Genomic DNA, 20,598 nt, shown 5'->3' with positions numbered 1-20,598 from the left:
ACTTGGTATTTCCTAGCCCACGCCTAGATTGTGTCCAGTTATTGCCGTATTTCAACTCGGACTTCTTCATTTACTAAGGAGTCATGAATTGTGCTGAACGTTGTGCAACTATCCGTGAACATTCCCATTTTCAACTTTATAATGGAGCATTTTTTATTTATGCAGTAAGTCATTGAGATTCACGATGTGCTGCCTAAATAGGTGGTGGAGCTAGATTGAAAAGCAACATTCAGAAGGAATTTAGAGTGGCATGGTGGCCCAGTGGTTAGCACTGCTGCCAGGGATCTGTGGTTCAATTCTACCCTTGGGCGGCTGTCTGTGTGGAATTTGTACATTCTCCCTGTGTCTGTGAGGGTTTCGTCTGGGTGGTCTGGTTTCCTCCCACAATCCAGATATGTGCAAGTTAGGTGGATTGGCCATGCTAAATTGCCCATAGTTTTCAGGGATGTGTAGGTTGGGTGCATTAGTCAGGGGTTAAGTATAAGGGAATGAGCCTGGGTGGGTTACTCTTCAGAGGGTTGGTATGGACTTGTTGGGCCAAAGGGCCTGTTTCCACACTGTAGGGATTCTAATTCTAATTGGATAAATACTTGAAGGGGAAACTATTGCAGGACTCTAGGGAAGGAGGAGGGTGTTAGGACTAATTGGATAATTATTTTAAAGGGTCAACAGAGACACATTGTGCTAAATGCTCTCCTTAAAGTCATTGTCTGTCTTTTCTTGAACACATAATTGGCATTTGTCTTTTTCATTCATATGATGTGAGCATCAGATGCTGGGCCAGAATGTATTGTCCATCCCTAATTAAGAGTCAACCACATTATTGTGGATCTGGTTTCACATATAGGCCAAGCCAGTTAAGGATTGTAGATTTCCTTCCCTAAAGGGGCATGAGTGAACAAAATGGATCGTTAATAATAATTGATGGTGGTTACGTGGTCACCATTAGGCTAGGTTTTTATTCCAAATTATTTTTTAATTGAATTCTGATTTCACCATGTGCCACCGTGGTATCTGAGCTGTGTCCCCAAAACATTAATCTGCTGTTTGTTGTGGACTACTTGTCCAGTGACATTAACTGCTGTGTCACCACCTCCCTTGTGGCTATGATCTCTGGGCCAATTAATTAATAGATTATGTCCCTTATGTATCTAGATAGAAGCAAAATATCAGCACAGTCACTGTATTTTTATGCATTTTTTGCTGTCTTTAGTCAGGAATTGTGGGATTTGCTTAAAACTTTAACAAGTGATTGGGCTGGTTACCCATGTGGATCATCACTGAAGATGATCGCTGTGATCAAACAACGAAGCAGTTACCAGAATTTAACCCTCAGCAATTGCAGGAATACAGTGCGACCCTTCATCTTTCTGTTTTAAGTGACAGTTTATTTACAGAGATTAATTAGGAACAGAATGTTAGTAACTGGTGGCTATTTACAAACATACCAGCTCAGTTTTGGAACGCAGAAGGCAGTAAAATTGAAGATCTTAGTCTACTTTGATCTCTCAGAATTGAATTTAATTAGAATGTGCAGGCAAAATACAAAGAGTGGGGTTTGGAAATATTTAAAAGGACAGCAAACAGGACAGTCAAGTATGCTGGCTGCCAGCTGGGATAGAGACTAGAGAGAGAGAGAGAGAGTGGTGTGTGAGATATAGGGAGGGGACTGCTAGTTGTCACTGAGTGAGTACAAATTAAAAATCACACAACACCAGGTTATAGTCCAACAGCGCTACTCCTAGTGCTTCTGATTAAACCTGTTGGACTATAACCTGGTGTTGTGTGGTTTTTAATTTTGTACACCCTAGTCCAACACCGCCATCTCCAAATCCTGAGTGAGTAGGCAGACTGCCATCTGGGAGACACACTAGACAGCAACAGAGAGAGAGAGGTAGACCAACCAGTGTGTGTGAGACAGAGAAGGGATCGATTGCTATTTCTGACTCAGTGGGTGATCACGCAGCTATCTGGGATACGTGCTAGAGAGCAGCAGAGAGAGACAACCAAACAGATGGATGTGAGAAATATTGGGAGAGTCACAATTGTCAATAGTGACTGAGCAGATTGTTATGGAATACACCTAGAAAGCAGCAGAGAGAGAGTGAGACTGCATTGGCAGATAATTGTTAGTTGTGACTGAGAGTAAGGGGTAGGCAGTTTAAAGGGGATAAAAGGATTTTTTTCAACCAAAGGGTGGTTGGAATCTGGAACTCCCCACCTTCAGAAGGGACTGGGGTTCGATTCCTGCCTCGGGTGACTGTGTGTGCGGAGTTTGCACATTCTCCCCATGTCTGTGTGTGTTTGCTCCGGTTTCCTCCCACAATCCAAAGATGTGCAGGTCAGGTCAATTGACTGTGATAAACTGCCCATAGTGTTAATACGTTAGTCAGGGTTAAATGTAGGGGAAATGGGTCTGAGTGAGTTACTCTTTAGAGGGTTGGTGTGGACTTGTTGGGCCGAAGGGCCTGTTTCCATACTATAGGGCATCTAATCTCATATGCTTGGCATGTAAGACTATGGAACAAGTGCTGGGAAAAGGGTTTTAAACAGGAGCTATGCAGATTCGATGGGCTGTCGATATCTCTGAGTGAGCAGGTTTACAGTTGGAATATTCACTGGAGAGTGACAGAGAAATTGGTGTGAGATATACGGAGAGAATTGTTCTTTGCAGTGATTCACACTAGAGAGCAGCAGAGAAGGATTGGTGTGTATGATATATCTGTGTGGAGAGAGAGAGAGAGAGAGGAGGGGGGGTTCGCTGTTCTGCAAGCTGCCCGAGCGAAAGGGGGAAGGCAATGGCCGGCTCGGGGGAGAGAAGCAGAGACGAGCTGCTGGAAGAGTATCTGAAGGCAGCGGTCCAGGTGACTCTGGAAGCCGGCCAGGTGAATAACAGAGGCTGGGGGTGGGGGGAAGTAACCGGAGCGGATCCAGGCAGGAGATCTCTTTATAATGACACTTTCTGTCCTGAGAGGCCGCTGCTGTTTTTAAAACAAAAGTGGGTCTGATAGTTTAATTTGAAGTAGGAAATTGATTTTTTTTTTAACCCCGTGAAACAAGGTCTGGTGTTGTGTAACCAACTGATAGGCCAAGGAAATGGGGGAGGGAGTTGATTAAAGAAAGAAAATGGAATTGTTATAACAGTGACATTTCCAATTCAGGTGGGAGAGCAGGATTAACGTTTCTTCTCTAAGTCGTGCCTGAGCGGATTGTCACCCAGTGTGGGAATGTGGTGGGAACACGTTTCAAATGTTTTTAAAACGTTAAGGAGGTACAACCTCTTTGGTTTAAATCCAGAAACAAAACACAAGAGCGGACTGCTTCCGCCACCGGTCAGTCCTGAGAAATCCCCAGAGTCCGACTGAATGTCAGAGAGACCTTGAGATTAAACTGCAGTCCCCTATAGTTCATGTTCCACATTTCAACCTCTTCACACCAGCATGAAGGAGAGAAGGGGGTGTAGGGGGTGTTGGGGGGTGGACCACCCGGTGGGATTCTCCGTCCCCATGAAGAGTGTGGAGGAGGAGAAATGACGAGGATAACTGAGGCTAGAAAGGTCAGCCTCGCCTTTTCCCATAAGGTTAAGGGGCGTCCCTTTTTCATGTTTGGGGTTCGCTTAGCAGGCCAGTGCTTCCTCATGTGGAAATGCTGTTAGAGATAAAAGGTGGTAACCTTTCAGTTCTCTGGGAATTAATGGGAGCGGCTACAATCTAACACAAGGAGTGGCCTATGTAAACATCCAGGGGCTAGGTATATGATCCAGAGAGGGTGCAGCTGACAGTTTGAAACAGGATTTCTGGACTTGATTTAACACTGAATTTGCCCCTTCTCATTTCCACTTCCTGCTGTATTCTTGTGCGGTTTATTTAGCAATCTCTTCATCTACTTGGTTAGGGAGGGGTACCATTGCTCCAACCTGTACTCTCAGGCCCCAGATTCCCAGTGTGTTTTATGGCCATCTCATCAGCCTGATCTTTTCAGCAAATAGAAGTGGGGAAGCGACAGTCTAGTGGTATTATCGCTGGATTGTTAATCCAGAAACTCTGCTAATGTTCTGGATATCTAGATTCGAATCCCTGTATGGTAGAGGGTGGAATTTGAATTCAATAAAAAATCTGGAATTAAGAATCTAATGATGACCATGAATCCATTGCCAGATTGTTGGAAAACCCATCTGGTACACTAATGTCCTTTAGGAAACCACTGTCCTTGGTCTGGCCTACACGTGACTCCTGACCCACAGCAATGTGATTGACTTTCAACTGTCCTCTGGGCAATTAGGGATGGACAGTAAAGACCAGCATAGCCCACATCCCATTAATGTGTATCAAAAAAGGAAAGGACTGCGGAATCTGGAAATCAAAAACAGAAATTGCTGGAAAAACTCAGCAGGTCTGGCAGCATCTGCGGAGGGGAATCAGAGTTAATGTTTCGGCTTCAGTGACCCTTCCTCGGAAAACTAAAGTTGTTGTATTCAGTATCAAATCAGGATGAGCCAGAGACAAATAACGATTCTATTAATGCAGGAGGCAAGTAATAGATAGAAAGAAAAGGTCATTCTTAATTAATGTTTAGGGTTGCATTTAAAGAAACCCAATAACAATGAAAACATAAGTGACTGATATTCCACACTTATAATAGCTCTTTAAATTCACGGGGGTTGACTGGTAATAATTAAGTTGTCATACCATTAAAATTGTAGTTGTTCATTTTAGCCTAAGGCTTCAACATTGGGAAGCGAGTTGTTCATCTACCTACGCATACAGCAATATTATCCTGTTCATTGCCTCTCAAGTTGAAGCCAGATAGTGAGTTGAAAACAGAAAGAGTTAGAGAAACTTGACAAGTCTTACAACGTCTGTGCAGTGAGTTAGTATTTTGAGCCCAGTATCACTTCTTCAGAGAGTGAGATTTTTTTCGCGACACGAATAGCTGACGGGTGTATTTCAGACAATGTTTTTGGTGAACTGAATCTGTCTTTATCCATGCCACTATAATTTTCGCCATGAGTAACAGCAAACAACTGTTTACAATATATATTAATGACTTGGGGGAAGGAAGTAAAACGTATTGTAGCCAAATGTGCAGATGTTGCAGAAATAAGTTCAGAGAGGGATACAAATAAAGTTAGCAAATGGAGTATAATGGAGGGGGGGGGGGGGGATGCAAAGCTGTTAATTTTGTAAGGAAGAACAGTATTACTTTAAATGGAGAAAAATTGCATCATGGGCTTAGGGTCACTTGTGCACAAAACACAGAATGCTAGCACACAGACAACAGGTAATCATGAAGGTTCGTGGAATGCTGGCCCTTAATTCGAGGGGATTGGAGTATAAGAGTAGGGAAATCTCACTTTAACTGTACAAGGTCCCAGTGAGACCACTGCTGGAACGCTGTAAGCAGTTTTGGTCCCCTTACTTAAGGAAAGAAATTGTTTCACTGGCAACAGTTCGGAGAACGTTCATTCAGATATGGAAGGATTGTCTTATGACCAAAGGTTAAACAGGTTGGGATTCTCCTCATTGGAACTTAGAAGAATGAGGTGTGATCTGATTGAGATATATAGGATTCTTGAGGGATTGACAGAGTAGCTGCTGAGAGGATGTTTCCCCTCGTAGGGGAATCTAGGACCAGAGGGCATTGTCTCAAAATTAGTGGGTGCGAATTTAAGATTGAGATGATGAGAGAGAATCTTTGGAACTGTTTGCCACAGAGAGCTGTGGGGGCAGAGTCTGTGTCAAAAGCTGAGATAGAAAGATACATCAATTCTTAATCAGTAGGAGAATCAAGCATATGGGGAATGGGCGGGAAACTGGCCGTGAGAAATGTCAGATCAGCCATGAATAGTGGAGTAGGTTTGAGGGGCCAAATGGCCTATGCCTCTTCCTTCTTCTTGTGGTCAAATGCCATTAGCCTTATTTCGCCAACAAAATGTGACCCATGGTTTTATGTGGCATCTTCATGCAGATCTGCCACTTCATAGCTCTTTCCCTCTTTCTGCAATGGATTTTTTTTTCAGATGGAGAAAATGCCATGTTCCAGAGTGAACAGAGTTATTTGAACAGATTGAGTAATTCAGTCAAGCTTGGGTTTGGAACAAACTTGCTCAAGGAAAAGACTTGTCTTGGCTGGTAGCCGAATGTTGAGTGTCTGCCTGTTTTTAAAAATATGTATACATATTCAAAATAAGAATTTCCTGAGGTGTGGGTGGTGCAGTGTAGGAGGAGAGTACTAAATGTAATTTAATCTTACAGTAAAAGCAAGTTACTGTTATAATGTTCTTAAATACTGTATCTTTGTTCAAAGATAATTAGGGAAGCATTAACAAGTGAAAAGCGAGTGCAGACTAAGTCCTCAGCAGCAGACCTCGTAACTGAAACAGACCAGCTTGTTGAAAATCTAATCATCTCGACGCTAAGCAACAAGTTTCCTTCACACAGGTAAGTGGTTTTCACTGACAGGTTTAGGTCCCAAAAATGGAATAACTTGGTGTTTTTGAACTTTCCCCAAATTCGATGCAGATTCAATAGTATTACCAAAGAAGCTGGAGAAAGTGAGGACTGCAGATGCTGGAGAAGAGAGTCGAGAGTGTGGTGCTGGAAAGGCACAGGCTGTCAGGCAGCATCCGAGGAGCAGGAGAGTCGACGTTTTGGGCATAAGCCCTTCCTGATGAAGGGCTAGTGCCCGAAACGCCGATTCTCCTGCTCCTCAGATGCTGCCTGACCAGGTGTGTCTTTCCAGCATCACACTCTCGCCAAAGGAAATGAAGCTTGGGCTGACCAACAGACTCATTGAAACAAGTGCTTGGTGAATTTCAAAGTCGTTGTAATATGTACTAATGTCTAAATTTTCAGCCTCCTTTCAATGGTTATCATTCCAATGACAGCATTGGTGGAAACAAGTTATTGGAAGGAATTGCAGTTTAAGTCTTTTTTGCATTGTATGTTTGCAAGCAATTGGCAAATGCAATATTCACTGACCAGAATTGTTCAATTGCTTAACTCACTTAATTCAGATAACAGGGAGAACTATGTTTTTTTTATAAAAAGAGACTATTCTCCGGTTCGATAGCTTTACCTCTTCAAACCAATGGAAGCTGCAAAATGAAATTAGCGATGTTCCTAAAGTTCTTCCTACCTGCTGTACCATTCAATAAGGTCATGACTGTCATTCCACCTCAAGTACACTTGTCCATCCCATTCCTTTGATTCCATATAATTTACAAAGCTATTGATCAGAAATTTAAGGATACTCATTGTTTGAGTTTGGGGCAGGGAATTCCAAAAATCCATAACCCACTATAACCAAAAGGATACCTGGACTACGGGGAGAGATTATACAAATTAGGAAACAATGGATGCGAGCATAAGAGGTATAGTTAGTAAGTTTGCAGATGACAGCAAATAAGGTTACCTCAGATTACAACAGAATCTTGATCAGATGGGCCCATGGGCTGAGAAGTAGCAGATGGAGTTTAATTTAGATAAATGTGAGGTGCTGCATTTTGGGAAAGCAAATCTTAGCTGTACTTATACACTTAATGGTAAGGTCCTAGGGAGTGTTGATGAAAAAAGAAACCTTGGAATGCAGGTTCATAAAAGTGGAGTTGCATGTAGGTAGGATAGTGAAGAAGGCGTTTGGTATGCTTTTCTTTATTGGTCAGAGTATTGAGTACAGGAGTTGGGAGATCATGTTGCGGCTGTACAGGACATTGGTTAGGCCACTGTTGGAATATTGCGTGCAGTTCTGGTCTCCTTCCTATCGGAAAGATGTTGTGAAACTTGAAAGGGTTCAGAAGCAATTTACAAGGATGTTGCCAGGGTTGGAAGATTTGAGCTATAGGGAGAGGTTGAATAGGCTGGGGCTGTTTTCCCTGGAGCATCGGAGGCTGAGTGGCAACCTTATAGAATTTACAAAATTATGAGGGGCGTGGATAGCATAAATAGATAAAGTCTTTTCCTGGGGTGGGGGAGTCCAGAACTAAAGGGCATAGGTTTAGGGTGTGAGGGGAAAGATTTAAAGAGCCCTAAGGAGCAATTTTTTCACGCAGAGAGTGGTACGTGTATGGAATGAGCTGCCAGAGGAAGTGGTGGAGGCTGGTACAATTGCAACATTTAAAGGGCATCTGGATGGGTATATGAATAGGAAGGGTTTGGAGGAATATGGGCCAGGTGCTGGCAGGTGGGACTAGATTGGGTTGGGATATCTGGTTGGCACGGACAAGTTGGACTGAAGGGTCTGTTTCCGAGCTGTACATCTCTATGACTAAATCTGTTTTCTCTAGTACTTAGAAGGTTAAGGAATCAATTGATTGCAGTCTTCAAAATACTAACAGGAAAAGACAGGGTAGATAAAGATAAATTACTTCCGCTGGTTGGAGATTCTACAACTTGGGGGTGGAGCCTGAGAATTATGGCCAGACCATTCAGAAGATAGAGTCATAGAGATGTGCAGCATGGAAACGGTGCCTTCGATCCAACTCATCCATGCCGCCCAGATATCCTAAATTAATCTAGTCCCATGTTAGGAAACACTTCTACACACAGAGGGTGGTACAGCTTTGAAATACTCTTTCACAAACAACAATGGAATTCACTGCCACTGAAGGCTGTGGAGGCCAGATCATTGCGTACATTTAAGATGGAGATTGACAGGTTCTTGTTTGTCAAAGGGGATCAAGGGTTACAGGGAGAAAGCGGGAGGATGGGGTTGAGAAACTTATCAGCCATAATTGAATAGTGGAGCAGACTTAATTTCTGCTCCTATGTCTTATGGACTTCTAATATCTCTCAGCTTCCTATACTCCAATGAGTACAGGCACAACCTGCCCAACCTTCCTTCATACGATAATCAATTCATCCCAGGGATCATTCAGATGAGCCTTCGGTGAACTGCTTCTCACTCAATTTATATCCATTTGTAGACTCCTTTTTATATTTGAGCTTTATTTTATTCTTTCTTTTTTTTTAATAGTGCCAAATAGTGCCCTTTAGTTTCCTTTTTCGTCAGATCACCCATGGGTTTTTTATATATGTGTGTGTATTTTTTATGTATTGTGAGATAAAGAAAAGATACCTTTGTGAATAGATTTTATTATTTTCCACCACCAGGCAAACACCCACGTGGCTAAATGTGCATTGACAAGCAAAGCCTAAGGGCAATGCTGACATCAGACAAAGTGAGGGAGGGAACAAAATCAAAGTGAGGTTGGGGTTAAACCACTCCACCGCCCTATGGTGCCCATCTCTCACTAATTGAGACCAGGAATTGAATCTCAGCATCTTGGTTATCTTGCTGAAAGCCAATCATTTGTAAAATTCTTTTAACTGTACAGGTTCCAACAACATACCAACAGCAAATATATAAAACTTTGCACTGAGCACCACTGAGTAAAGTCTGATTGTCCGATTAAGACCTTGATAGAATTATCAAATTCAATGATTGGTGAATCAATTCATTAGTAAACTAGTCAATTTTTCTTTCCAGCAGTCTGGCGGCTTTCATGCTGATTAGTTACATGGAAATCCTAGAATGTGTTTGCTAAAAGAGCCAGCCTAAACCTACACACTTCCTGCAATGTGGTGACTGGAGCTGTGTGCAATATTCCAGGTGTGGCTAACTGGTTTATTGTATAGTTCTTCATAACCTCGCTGTTTTAATATGCTATATCCTATTGGGCTCCTGTAAGAGTGGCTTATACTTGGGGTCATTCAGTGCAACATACTCCTTTTGATGAATGGAAACTTACTAAATCAGAATATGGTTGCCTGGGTGATGATGGCCAGGCTCTGCAGTGCCCATTGTTCTTTAAAAGCCACTATTGTGTCTGTGGGCATGCTCCCTCACATAAGACACTCAAGTGTGGATGTAACCACAAAGAAGGGTAGGCAGTTGGGCACAGAGGCCCACACCACAGCTTGCTGCCTGGACCTGTTAATCTGCTGAGTCTAAGTCCTGTCTAATTATCAGTGGCAAATAATCAAACACTAATGAGAAGAGATACCATCTTCCACAGCTAGATGTAGGAAAGCATGATAGGAGTAGGTGCAATTGGCATGAATGTTTCAGCATTATTACAACAATTAGGAACTATAAATGGCATTAGCGAGTTTTGAGAAGACTCATAGCTCAGGTTGAGGTTCTGGATGTAGGTTTGCTCGCTGAGCTGGAAGGTTCATTTTTAGATATTTCATCACCATACTAGGGAACATCATCAGTGAGCATCTGGTGAAACACTGGTGTTATGTGCCTCTTTCTGTTTATGTGTTTAGGTTTCCTTTGGTTGATGATGTTGTTTCATGTTCTTTTTCTCAGAAGGTGGTAGATTGGGTCCAAATCGATGTGTTTGTTGATAGAGTTCCGTTTGGAATACCATCAATCAACAAACTCCTCAATTTGGACCCAATCTACCACCCTCTGAGAAGAAGAATAGGAAATGACATCACCAACACAGGAAATGATGACGTCAACCCAAGTAAACCTAAACACAGAAATAGAAAGTGGAACATAACACCAGCGCTTCACTGGAGGCTCACTGATGATGTTACCTAGTATGGTAGCAAAACGTCTGAAAACAAACCTTCAAGCTCAGTGAGCAAACTTACATCAATAAATGGCATGTCAGTCTCCATTAGAAGCTGGACCAAAATTGCTCCACTAGAAGACTGTTATATCATCAGACTGGGAGAAGCTAATGAAACTTCAACAATAACACTTTCAGAACTATAATCTTATATAACATCCCTCCCCAAGCTGTTTGCTATCAACATTTATACAGTTTCCATTTACTGTTACACTCCCCATCCCCCTCCCCCCCCCCCCCCCCCCCCCCCCAACAACCAACTGCCCACAAGTGTCCGCTACATAATCGCAGGATATCCGGATGTTGCTCAGTTCTTCCAAAGTACATTCCCTTCTGAATTGAAGGATTGGGAGGTCTTTGACTTAAGGACCATGGACCATTCTTCTGTAAATCGTTTCTGCACTAGTGAAGTGCTTTATCTCTCAGATGTCCTTTTGTAGAGGATATCATTCCTGCTGAACCCAGTATTTGGTGTATTATCTTTTATGTGGAGATCCCTTAATCTCCTAATTTCCTTCACAGGTGAACTCTTCCTGGCTAATTTAGATAGTTGTCCATAATATTGATTTGGGATGCTTTAATCTCACTATCCAACGTTGAGGACAATAGCACAGTTGAAACAAATGTTTTCTTCCTTGTAGTATTCTAGTCCTCTTGACCTTTTTTTTATTTGTTTTTTTTAATGTTCTGGTTTTAAAACTCGGCATTTGTTTTCTTTTGATTGAGTCGCGAAATTGTGGACATTGGTCTGGGTTCCAAGGAGTCAGTCAGGAGCGGCATGGTGGCTCAGTGGTTAGCACTGCTGCCTCATAGCACCAGGGACCCGGGTTCGATTCCAGCCTCGGGCGACTGTCTGTGTGGAGTTTGCACATTCTCCCTGTGTCTGCGTACATTTCCTCCGGATGCTCCGGTTTCCTCCCACAGTCCAAAGGTGTGCAAGTTAGGTGAACTGACCATTCTAAATTGCTCATAGTGTTATGTGCATTAGTCAGAGGGAAGTAGGTCTAGGTGGGTTACTCTTCGGAGGGTCAGTGTGGACTTGTTGGGCTGAAGGGCCTGTTTCCACACTGTAGGGAATCTAATCTAATTATTCTAATTTATTTGAGCAACCTTTATTCGTTGCTTGGTTTAGAAGTATTATTTATCCATTCATTGATTGTTAATATGTTTGTTTATTCCTATTCCTTTGAAAGTTGTTTTAAATGTACAGGATTCTAATGCTATTTTAACCTATTGGTTTAAATCTTGAACCCCTATGTTAAATCAATGCTGGCAAAATTCTGTTGCCTTGAAGCTTCTTCAGGCTTTTAAACTTTCTTATAATGTCTTTTCTTTGCCTATAAACTTTCAAAATTAGTATTTTGATAACACGATATGAAATTCTTCCAATAAAGCATTAAGCTTAAATAAGTTAATGAGAAAAACTGTTGTTACTTCATTCTAGGTTTAGCCTGTGTTAAATGACCAGGCTGTGTCTTTGTTTCCTGCTTTAACAATTAAAATGGTGATTCAGCACCTTCGTCATGGGCAAAATTGATGTTTTCTCAATTTTCATGCCCAAAGCACTTCTCCTTGCACATTTTCTTTTAATACATTTCCGTGGCTGAGCCTTAATAGATTTTCCTACTGAAATCCTAGTTTAGATTGTGTGTCCCAGTCTTCTAAAAGCCTTGCAATTCTTACTACCTTCTTCTGTTAAACTCTTTTTTTTCCCAGTCCTTTTAAGTTGTCACTTGAAAACATGCTACTTTCCTGACACTATGCTGTTGGTATAAAGTAATTTTCTGTCCCTTTCTCTGCACATTGTTGATATGCTTTGAGCCTGCAGCTTAAATGTCAGTGGTACTTGGTTTTGAAGGGTGAATGCTCCTTCCCAACTCTGTTTTTTGTTCCTTTACTGTGAAGTTTTCCCTTGCCCTTGTGGATCTCTAACTCTCTCAGATCCTTTTTATTTAAGAAGTCTGCCTCTTCCCAGTGTGGCTAGCATTTACTTTCTTCCTTGCTCGCATTGTTTTCCTTCTGTCCCTTACAAGGTAAAGGTTTCTTCTGGAGTGCTGCTGACTGCCTGTTGGTTTACAGGCTTCAGCTACTAATCATCTGTGTCCTGTTTAACTATAAATTAATTTGCCTTCAGAATTTTATTTTCCCCAGTAGGATGGAATCACTCCACTATTGTATCATGAGGTACTTCAGCAACGTTGGCCACCGATGATCACCATATCATATTGGGTTCTGGGTAACAACCACTGGTGGCTTGTGATAAGCATATTTTGCTGCCACCCATCCTCCTTTCTCATTGTCACTGAGAGAGTCTTAACAAGAAGAGGCATTTGTCTTGCATAATAAGGTGTAGTTTTTTGCATGATTAAAAGTCACACAACACCAGGTTAAAGTCCAACAGGTTCACTTGGAAGCACTAGATTTCGGAGCACTGCTCCTTCATCAGGTGGTTGTTGTAAGATTGTAAGACACAAAATTTATAGCAAAATAAATCTTATACTCCACAACCACCTGATGAAGGAGTAGCACTCCGAAAGCTAGTGCTTCCAATTAAACCTGATGGACTATAACCTGGTGTTGTGTGATTTTTAACTTTGTACACCCCAGTCAAACACTGGCATCTCCAAATCATTTATTGCATGATAGTGTCACAATTTTACTGGAAAGAGTGCACAAGAATGCCGCACTGTTCCACAAGCTGTCACCCCAAATAAAAGTACAATAACCAAAAGGAATAATTTACCTTAGGACAAAAGTAATTCACATCAGGTATTTTTGGTAACGGAAAGAACTTTCTTTAATGTAATATTCTTAACTTTAACTGGAACAGTAACACAAACATTTTTCTAATTTATGCAACTTAAACTTTACCCCTTCAAAACTGCAACTACACTTAATCATGATTAAGACAGGAGAAAGATAAATGTTTTAACCATATGCCATGGGTGCAAAAGAATGTACTTATGGTAAACCAAAGATCAACAAAGTGGAAAATTCCTTTTTTCATGGTACTTTTCATTTTTGCAACAATGATGGTTGAGCAAGTGAACTTGGGTCTTGTATGAATTCTTCCTAATGAGCTTTCTTGGATTTGCTGTCTTTTCCCGCATAGAGAGAGGAAGAGATAGACCATTTCAGTTTGTGTCCTCTGATATTCCCCAATCCCCCGCCATGCTGCTCTTGACATTTGCAGCTTTTTAACTCTTTGCAATTCAACCAATCAGTGCTTAGTGCCTTTCCATCTCATTCTCCCTTACCGCTTCAAAAAAAGTAACATTTTATTCCACAGCTCAACAATATGTAACACCTTTAACTTGCAAAACTTTCTTGTATTCTAGTTTATAGAACTCCACATTCCACTTCAATTTGCAATATAGTCTCATAAGTGAAAACAATGTTGTCTTTTACAATTGCAGTAGTTACGATTAACATTAACCCATTAGGCATAACTACACCTATCTAGAGTCAAAAATCACATAGAGTCATAGAGAAGTACAGAGCAGAAACAGACCCTTCAGTCCAACTTGTCTATGCTGAACAGATATCCCAGCCTAATCTAGTCCCACTTGCCAGCACTGGGCCCATATCCCTGCAAACCCTTTCTATTAATTTACCCATCCAGATCCTTTTAAATGTTGCAATTGTATCAGCCTTCACCCCTTTCTCTGGCAGCTCATTCCATACACATACCGCCCTCTACGTGAAAAGGTTGCCCCTTAGGTCTCTTTTATATCTTTCCCCTCTCACCCTAATCGTATGCCTTGTGGTTCTGGAATCCCCCATCCCAAGGGAAGGACTTTGTCTATTTACCCTATCCATGCCCTTCATGATTTTATAAACCTCTTTAAGGTCACCCCTCAGCCTCCAAAGCTCCAGGGAAAACAGCCCCAGCCTGTTCAGCCTCTCCCTATAGCTCAAATATGTGCCGGTATCTAAATGCAAAATTTCCCAATTCTCCAGTAAAAGGCTATTACATCATCAATTTCAACATCAACCTTTCGGAAATGTAATATTATACAATATTCTATTCCTGTTTTAATAAAGGAAAGTATCTTGCATGATTTTAAGCTCACTTTATTTACTTGGTCTGTTACCTCCTATCAAAGAATCTATCGAGTTTCTCTGCTACCCCAACCTTTTCTGTACTCTAATATTCATTGAGTATTTCTTTGCCTTGTTTTCTGTTCCCAAATATCCAATCTCTCTCTTCTCTGGATTGAATTCCATTTGCTATTTTTCTATTTATCTGACCAGTCTATTTCTGCAGCCTATAATTTCCTTCTTCACTATTAATCACATGCCTTTTGTTTCATCTGTGAACTTCTTGATCATGTCTCCTACATTTAATTCTAAATTGTTCCATATATATAACTAAAAGACTTAGAATTGAGCCTCATGTAACCTCACTGGAAACCATCTTTCTCAGTTGCAAAATGACTCATTGTTCATAACCATTTAGTTCCTGGCTGTGAGATATTTTGAACCTAACTTTTCTTTGAATCCCCATGGACAATTAAGTTCCTGACCAGTGTACCACGTGGATCCTTATCAAAAAGCTTGTTAGAGACTATGTCAACTATTCTATTTCTGGCTTACAGCTACCAGATAGATTGAGTTAATTTTCATGTGCTAACGTTGATGGGATTTGACCTCTTGTACTCTGGATTACTTGTTTAATGCTTTATGGAACAACAGCAGGTAAATGATATTGAGGTACAGATGAGCAATGACCAACATGAATGGCAGGGAAAGCTGGATAGTCCATTCCTGTGCCTATAGCTGATGGTTTCAAGTCCCTGCTCTCATACCAGTATGTGAAAATGTTTGAATTTGTTCGCAGTAAAAATGAAGAAATTTTAATACTGTATGGACTATATTTGTTGGAAGTTGTGCAGTTTGGTTAATGGTTGACCAGAGCTGACATGATTTCTGAGGATAAATGAGCATTCTGACAAAAAAAGTATAATTAATGGATTACCATGTTTCTGTAAATTCTGAAAAAATGAAGTTTATTTCATTTTTGGGAGGAAATGAGCTTTCAGTTTGATGTTGCACATATGCTACAGTAACTTAACAATTTACAACTCTTGACAAAGCAGTTGCATTGAATAACCAGTTTCCTTTCTGCCCCGGTATCTTTAATGTGAAAATGTTACATTAAGTATTTGCTTTTGTTAATGCCATTTTACATTGCTGCCTTCATACTGGTAAATGTTTTGCAATATGAGGAAGTTTTATTTATTATGAAACTCCCTGCAGCCTTGGTAGCATTTCTGAGCCTTAGTTTGAAAAAAGAGAGAGATTTTTGCTCCTTTTGTCTGACATGGAACCATTTTTTTCTGCCCACTTCCTTTCCATGCACAGACATGTACGGCTGTGATGCTGCGACTCTGCAGCTGAATATTGCAGTGGTCTTATGATCATAATTAGGGAGAAAAACTTCTTCTCCACCCTCCGCAAACCAGCTTACAGCTGCACAGCTACATCCATGACCTGTGTGGTGAAGCAGTATCCTTGCACATCACAATCAAACTGATATATTTGCAGCCATAAAAGATATTTGAGAAGATTGTAAAGTGGTGGAGTTAGGTATGCATTAATCAAACAGTCTAACATCCCTCATATATTTATTATTTACATAATGTATTTCCATAGGTAGGTTGGACCTTGAAAAGTGTGTTGCTTCAGTGTAATTCAGAGACATGTCCTGACCTTATGTCAAAAGGGAGCTTCAGAAGATTCCTTGGCAGAGGCATTGTTGCAATACTTCGCAGATTTATGCCCCAAGAGATGTAGGGATTGTGCTATCAAATTGAACAAGCCTAAGGAAGAGACTGAATGCTTCATAAACTGGAGAGTATATGGTGTGGGAGAATCACTATTTTGGATAAAGAGAGACATGGTGTGGTTGGATTTCTGGAAGCATTTGATTCAAATGCCCATCAAAGTTATTGGGGAAAATAGAAGCTCATGATACAGAAGGTAACATATTTACATAGAAGTTTGGATGGCTGGCAGCAAACAGAGTGGGTAGAACCAGGTCTCTCTGTCTCATTGATAGGATATGATGAGGGAGAGTTCCCTGAGGTTCACTAATGTCTTTTAAGGAAGGAAATCTGCCATCCTTTCCTGGTTTGGCCTACGTGGGCCTCCAGACTCTCAGCAATGTGATTGATTCTTAACTATCTTCTGGACAATTAGCCATGGGTAATAAATGTTAGCCCAGCCAGCATCCTGCCCACATCCTGTGAACTAATTAAAAGAAAAGGTGTTTTTGCTGGTACCTCAACTGTTGACAGTTTGCATCAGTGACTTAGATAAGGGAAGTGAAGGTATGGTAGCTAACAGACAACAGATATAGGTGGAAAAGTATGTTGTGTAAAAGACATGAGGAAGTTGCTAAAGGCTGGGTTGAATCTGGCAGATGAACTATACTGAGGGTAAATATAAAATTATTCACTTTGGCAGGAAGACTGCCAGAGTATTACTTAAATGAAGAACAACTCTGGAATTTTGAGGTACATGAGGAATACTAGCTGCATAATCAGAAAGTTAGTACACCGATACAGCACAAAATCAAGAAGGCCAACAAGTTACCACTAAGGGCTGTCGAGGCTGTGTTATTTAGTATACTCAAGGCTGAAAAAGATAGATTTTTAAACAGTAATGGAATTAAGGGTTATGAGGAAAGGGCAAGAAGTAGAGTTGAGGAATATCAGATGAGCCATGATCATAACGAGTCTGAGGATGTTATTCTTCAGTTATACAGGGGATTAGTGAGTTCACATCTTGAATACTGAAGAATGAAAATGCATTGGAGGAAGTTCAGAGGAGATTTGCAAGATTAATATCAAGAATGAATGGGTTTTTTTCTGATGATAGGTAGGGAGGCTGGACATATTTGCATTGGAGTTTGGAAGAGAGAGGTGTGACTTGATTGAAGCTTAAGACCCTCAATGGTCTTAATGTGGACATGGAAAGGAAGTTTCCTCTTGTGAGGGAGTCCAGAACTGGAGGCCACTGTTTTATATTAGGAGTCACCCTTTCAGGGCAGAGTTTCGTGTTTCTTTTTCTCTTAGTGTTGTGTGACTTTTACCACAGAAGGTTACTGGAGGTGGGGTCATTAAATATTTGTAAAGCAGAAGTAGATTGATTCCCGAGTCTAACAAAAATCTAAGGGTATTGGGGTAGATAGAAATATGGAATTTGAAACACAAACAGCACAGCCTGATCTTATTGAATGAAACAGCAGGCTCAAGGGGCTGAATGGTCTACTTCTGCTCTTATTTTGTCTATTACTATTGTCATACAAGATCATATGGATCACTAATGACCTTTAGGGTAGTTATTGCTTTGGCCATACTGACCTATGTGTGATTCTACACTCTTGGCTACGTGGGAGGGTCTAGGAGTGAAAGGGGGGAGGCACCAATTTTGTAGGCAGGGCCTGATGTGGCAAATTAAGTCACTAATCACCGAGGGGGAAGTGGGAAGATACAAACTTAAGCAGATATGGGTGTAATTCACTTGCTTTAAAAATGCCAAAATATTTTGCACCAGACAGCCTCATTATATTTGGAAAGTGAGACTGCTGGATTTGAAAATATTTAAAACTCAACTTCATGGCATTGGGGAGTTTTGGCAAGGGAAGATTCAGCATAGAGAGTGGGAGCAATTTGTCACTCATCAATCCTGTGCTGTTTGTATTGAAGTTACACTGACCATATCACCACAACCCCAATGTGGTTACTTTCCTTGCAATTCATTATTTATTTTATCTTCAGTATAACTGGATCACATTAGCCTTAGATGGTAGCTAGACACTACAGGCTTTCAGAGAACATTTCCGGGACACTCAACCCAATCAACCCTCCTGCCCCGTGACCGAACATTTCAACTCCCCCTGCAACTCTGCCAAGGACATGCAGGACCTGGGCCTCCTCCACTGCCACTCCCTCACCACCCGACGGCTGGAGGAAGAACGCCTCATCTTCCGCCTCAGGATGCTCCAACCTCGTGGCATTAATGTGGACTTCACCAGTTTCCTTATTTCCCCTCCCCCTACCTTACCTCAGTTCCAACCTTCCAGCTCAGCACTGTCCTCCTGACCTGTCCCACCTGTCAATCTTCCTTCCCACCTATCCACTCCACCCTCCTCTCAAACTTATCACCTTCACCCCACCTCCATCCACATATTGCATTGTCAGCTACCTTCTCCCCAACCCCACCCCCCACCTTCCATTTATCTCTCCACCCCAAGGTTCCCTGCCTCATTCCTGATGAAGGGCTTTTGCCCAAATCATTGATTTTCCTGCTCCTCGGATGCTGCCTGACCTGCTGTGCTTTTCCAGCACCTCTCTAATCTTGACTCTGATCTCCAGCATCTGCAGTACCCACTTCTACCTACTACAGGCTTTCAGTTTAATTTTGAAATGTAGAAGAGTCATATGGGACTTGAACTGTTAATTCAGTTTCTCTCTTCACAGGTGCTTCCTGACGTGATTTTCTAAAGCATTCTTTGTATTTGTGTTTGTTTCTGATTTCCAGCATCTACAGTATTTTGCTTTTCTCAATTTATTACTGTTGTGCTAATTCTTGTTTAAAAACACCAGAGAAACTGGGTTATTCATAAACAAGCATAGCCTGAAGAAACGCTACAATTTTGACAGTACCTGTAGAGAGTGAAGCCATGTTAATGTTTTGAGTCAATGTGGCTCTTCTTTTGAGCTAAGTAATAATATCCTCTATTCACCAAGTCTGACTGACAGCTCTGACTGCTTTTATGCAGATTTTTTGTGTTCTGTTCTGTTCTTAAAGAATGATTATAACTGACTTCAGTATTGAATAAGAGAAGGTGAGGACTGCAGATGCTGGAGATCAGAGTTGAGAATGTGGTGCTGGAAAGGCACAGCAGGGCAGCATCCGAGGAGCAGGAGAATCGATGTTTTGGGCTGATGAAGAGCTTATACCTGAAACGTTGATTCTCCTGCTCCTTCGATGCTGCCTGACCTGCTGTGCTTTTCTAGCACCACACTCTCAACTTCAATATTGAAGAGTCATAATGTTTAACAGTAAAGTTACGGTTAGCTGGATAAACATTTATAACATTAAATGAAAGTAATAACGTGACAAAACAAACTTGTTACAACTTGAATTCTCAATTTTGGTGGCTCTTTTGAAAGGTGCAGGAAAATCGAATGAAAGATCCCTTCTGATCAAAGCACTGCTTTGTTTTGAGCCATTTGACTGAGAAACCTCCAGAACAAACAGTTGGTCATTATGTAAGATACAGTTGGATGGACAAACCCAATGCATTGTTGCCATTTTTAATTGAATCCAGCTTCTTGTTGCAGATTTATTGGCGAAGAATCTGTTGCAGCTGGTGAAAAGTGCATTCTGACTGATGACCCCACTTGGATTATAGACCCCATCGATGGAACATGTAACTTTGTACATGGGTATAATCTGAGCTTCAAAAGATTATTTCCAGTGTTTCTTTAAAAAAAAGGTTGTCTTACACACCAAACTGTGTTATATGTCCATGTTTAAATATTGTACAGGAATATTATGTCATTGCATAATGACCATAATTCCACTCTGTCATCTTAAAGTCATAGAGTCACAGAGATGTACAGCATGGAAACAGACCCTTCGGCCCAACCTGTCCATGCCGACCAGATATCCCAACCCAATCTAGTCCCACCTGCCAGCACCCGGCCCATATCCCTCCAAACCCTTCCTATTTATATACCCATCCAAATGCCTCTTAAGTATTGCAATTGTCCCAGCCTCCACCACATCCTCTGGCAGCTCATTCCAGACACGTAGCACCCTCTGCGTGAAAAATTAATGTTCATTAACTGAAGGAAATGTTTGCTTTTGAATGTGTTAAACAACAAATGTTGGCAACAATTTAGACAGGTGGTTTGTATTTTTACAATGAGCACCCACAAACTAAATCCACTGCTAAACTTGGAAGCAGCCCTTCGTGAATAGGGCAACATCCATACCAGTTT

The 20,598-nt window shown here is 41.3% G+C and overlaps 1 protein-coding gene across 3 annotated transcripts in view; it reads left to right on the top strand.

The window, feature by feature from the left end:
* The first annotated feature begins 2,709 nt into the window (after window positions 1-2,709).
* Window positions 2,710-20,598, top strand: part of impa2 (inositol monophosphatase 2) — a 38,030-nt gene continuing 20,141 nt past the window's right edge. The window contains exons 1-3 of one of the 3 annotated variants that reach the window (XM_072569825.1): window positions 2,710-2,885; window positions 6,307-6,440; window positions 19,936-20,040. In XM_072569825.1, coding sequence (XP_072425926.1) covers window positions 2,799-2,885; window positions 6,307-6,440; window positions 19,936-20,040 — 326 coding nt within the window. In that variant the 5' untranslated portion in view covers window positions 2,710-2,798. The remainder of the gene's footprint in view (window positions 2,886-6,306; window positions 6,441-19,935; window positions 20,041-20,598) is intronic. The other 2 variants (XM_072569823.1, XM_072569824.1) reach the window with 2 other exon arrangements.

The sequence above is a fragment of the Chiloscyllium punctatum genome, chromosome 5, assembly GCF_047496795.1.
Source record: "Chiloscyllium punctatum isolate Juve2018m chromosome 5, sChiPun1.3, whole genome shotgun sequence".
NCBI lineage: Eukaryota > Metazoa > Chordata > Chondrichthyes > Orectolobiformes > Hemiscylliidae > Chiloscyllium > Chiloscyllium punctatum.
The sequence above is the reverse complement of the archived record's forward strand: the minus strand, read 5'-3'. Positions and strand labels throughout refer to the sequence as shown.